At 42.6% G+C, this 3,432-nt stretch overlaps 1 protein-coding gene across 1 annotated transcript; it reads left to right on the plus strand.

Annotated features, from left to right (window-relative positions):
- The first annotated feature begins 285 nt into the window (after positions 1-285).
- pou3f1 (POU class 3 homeobox 1) lies at positions 286-3,020 on the plus strand. The gene has a single exon (XM_079836471.1). It carries the CDS (start codon positions 299-301, stop codon positions 1,403-1,405), a length of 1,107 nt encoding a protein of 368 aa, XP_079692597.1. The 5' UTR covers positions 286-298; the 3' UTR covers positions 1,406-3,020.
- The last annotated feature ends 412 nt before the right edge of the window (positions 3,021-3,432 follow it).

A 3,432-nucleotide genomic window follows, 5' to 3' on the forward strand; every position in this document is an offset into this window, starting at 1 on the left:
TTTTGCTGCTCACGCTCTCTTGACTAGTGGGGAGAGGAGAAGAAAAGGAAAAAAGAGAAAGCGTCTAGTGAAAGCGGCCAATTGCGAGTAACTGGGATCACGGCGCCCGGCAGCCAACCAAGCGGCCCGCTAGAGGTAATAAGGAAACCTGGTGGGCTGTAGTCGGCGAGGAACCAATGCACGCGCAGGGGAGGCGTGTCTTAGCTATTCCCTAAGACCTCCCAGAGCAGGTTGTTGCGTTTTGGGCTCTAAAGCTCAAAGATCTCCGAAGTGCTTGTCAGTTTTCTAAGTCGGAGCCATGGCGACAACAGCTCAGTATATTCCGCGGAATAACTCATTGCCTTCGAACCCGCTAATGCATCCGGATTCGGACAGGATGCACCAGGGGACGACCTACAGAGAGGTGCAGAAAATGATGCACCACGAGTACTTACAAGGGCTAGCGACCAACACGGGACATCCGATGAGCCTAACGCACCACCAGTGGCTGCCAACCTCCAACACCGACTGGACCAGCGGCACCCACATCGGACAAGCGGAGCACAACAAAGCCAGCGTGCAGAGCAGAGAAGACCTGGGGAACGGCTATCACAGATCGCATCTGGTCCACCAGCCGACGCAAAACAGCCACCACGGATCATGGGCGCCGACCACAACGCACCACTTATCCCCGCTCTCTCCCGCCTCCAATGGGCACCAGTCGCTGGTCTACTCGCAGACGGGCTACACTATGTTAAGCCCCCAGCCGTCGCTGCACCACGGCTTGCGGGACCCGCTCCACGACGACGCGGGTAGCCATGACAACCAGATGGAGTCTCCTCAGCAGCCGTTCAGCCACCACCAGGACCACTCGGACGAAGACGCCCCCAGCTCCGACGACCTGGAGCAGTTCGCCAAACAGTTCAAGCAGAGGCGCATCAAACTTGGTTTTACGCAGGCGGACGTGGGCTTAGCGCTGGGCACGCTCTACGGAAACGTCTTTTCCCAGACCACCATCTGTAGATTTGAGGCTCTGCAACTGAGTTTCAAGAACATGTGCAAACTTAAACCTCTGCTTAACAAATGGCTCGAGGAGACAGATTCGAACACGGGCAGCCCCACGAATTTGGACAAGATTGCAGCACAGGGCCGGAAACGAAAGAAGAGGACCTCCATCGAAGTCGGAGTGAAAGGGGCACTGGAGAACCATTTCTTAAAGTGCCCCAAGCCCTCCGCCCACGAAATCACCTCTTTAGCTGGCACTCTGCAGTTGGAAAAAGAGGTTGTGCGTGTGTGGTTTTGCAACAGAAGACAGAAAGAGAAAAGAATGACACCGGTGGGGGTCCCTCATCCAACCATGGAGGACGTATACTCACAAGCGGAGACACCCCCTCTCCACCACACACTACAGAGTCCTGTCCAGTGACTGCTATCATAAACAGTGTTCTTGTTTGAAAAGAAACTGCAATGGATTTTGTTTATCCCCTTTGTTTATCCCAAGAGATCAGAGACAGAAAGTTTGGGAAGAGTTCGCTGACAGAGACCGGACAGCTTACGGGACGCCACTAATTCTGAATAACGTGAAAATGCATAAAGTACCGCGTCAGCTTCGCGTGCATTTATCAAATCAGTACCAGTGTTTACGAAAATTGTATCGTTTGTGCCACTCTGGAGAAATTCGCCGATAAAAGGGAGCTACGAGCCACAAAAGGGGCAATGTCTCCTTGGACAAAGGAGAGTGGACAGTGATTTTGTAAAAGCGATTAACCAGATTAATTATTACAATGATTATCTGTATTATTTGTGTTGTTTACTTTCATTTGAATGTTTTAACGCGAAGATCTTGTTTTCTGTCTAGCGAGTATTTTACTATAATTTCAACTTGAGACAGATGAAATTCGTGATGGAAAGAACAGGCACTTGGTCAAAACCTTCAATACAAACAAGTGCACCAGGAACTGTTTACAATGATCATTTCTTAGCACCTGATATCGTCTAAAGATGCAGAGACGTTAAAACGGCAACATGAATATACACTGTCTGAAACCATATTTAGTCATTTTGAGTTCTACTGTTCTCCTTTTTTCCTCTTTGCATGAGGCACTTATAATAATGTTATTTTAATTTCGTTCCATGTTTGTTTGTTTTGTTTTTGACACTGTATTTGTTCGAGGTATAGCCTACTACGACATTAATGCTTTACTTGTTTACAATTTTCGTTCCCAATTTCGCGTTATTTTGAACCGGCACTATTTCCTAAGTCTGCTCCAGCTAAACATATTGAGAGTGATGAGTCAAAATGAAACAGAAAGAAATATCTCAGGTAATTTTCAGTGCCCAAAATCGTGCTGTACACTTAATTCTTCTTGATTATTGGACAACTCTTGACACTCTCTATGTCAGCTGTGCCCGTTTCGTTTATGTTACTTACATTTTACATCCTACTTATGAGCCTGGACATGGGGGAAAGTAGTTGTTTTAGTGAATAAGGGATGTGTTTTTGGGACTTCTTTTCAGGATTGGGGTCAAAAAAATAAATAGGAGGCTGGTAACGTTTCGTGTCGTTTCTCAAGGTCTGGCATTTTTCATTGGACAGCAGGTGTTCATTTCTGCAATGTTATTTGAACAGTGTGAATATACAACCTTTTCCAAAAAAAAGTAATAAAAATAAAAATAAATTACAAGAGAAAAGAAAGATTTTAAATAAATAGTTGTCAGGATTATTTCCAATATGTAAATATGTCGAATATGTAAACATATGTATTTGTTCTGGGTTCGTTTTGTTTTGTTTTCCGGGCAGTTTTGTACACTTACTAATTCCAAGAAGATATTTTAATATTTCATTTATGACCATTTATATATCTATATATTTATTTCCTAAGTGTGTTTGGAGCTTTTTTTGTTCGGCTCTGTTGATTATGTTGCAGTGGATTACAAATGTTTTGTTTACTACATTGGTTGTATGTTGATTGCGAAATGTAGACTGCAAAGTCACGTTTATATTTATGTTATAGTAATATTTTATTACTTACATAAAACATATATACAAGAACATGACTTCTGTCTTTTTTGCACATTTTCACGCCTATCATGGTGATGGTGAACGAAATAAGCTTTCATGAAATCACTGTGAAATCAAAATTCTGTGTTTGTTGCTATTCGAAAATCAAAAGCATTTAAATAAATGCACGGAATTACGCCTTGATTATATACTTTTTTTTTATTAATGCATGATGAAGTAAAAAAAATACACACAACGTAGGTACAACATTTAAATATGGACAATCATATAGATTAAAAAATAAATTTTAAACGATGTTTTATGAGCTGTAAATGTAAAAAATTCGCTTTCGCCCTATTAAAATATAATTCAAACATAATGTAATTAATAAAAATGTACCGTCTGCGTAAGAGAACACTATAACAACCGCACAGTTAAGTCTACAATGGTGC

Source organism: Gobio gobio (genome assembly GCF_949357685.1).
Source record: "Gobio gobio genome assembly, chromosome: 15".
NCBI classification, from domain to species: Eukaryota; Metazoa; Chordata; class Actinopteri; order Cypriniformes; family Gobionidae; genus Gobio; species Gobio gobio.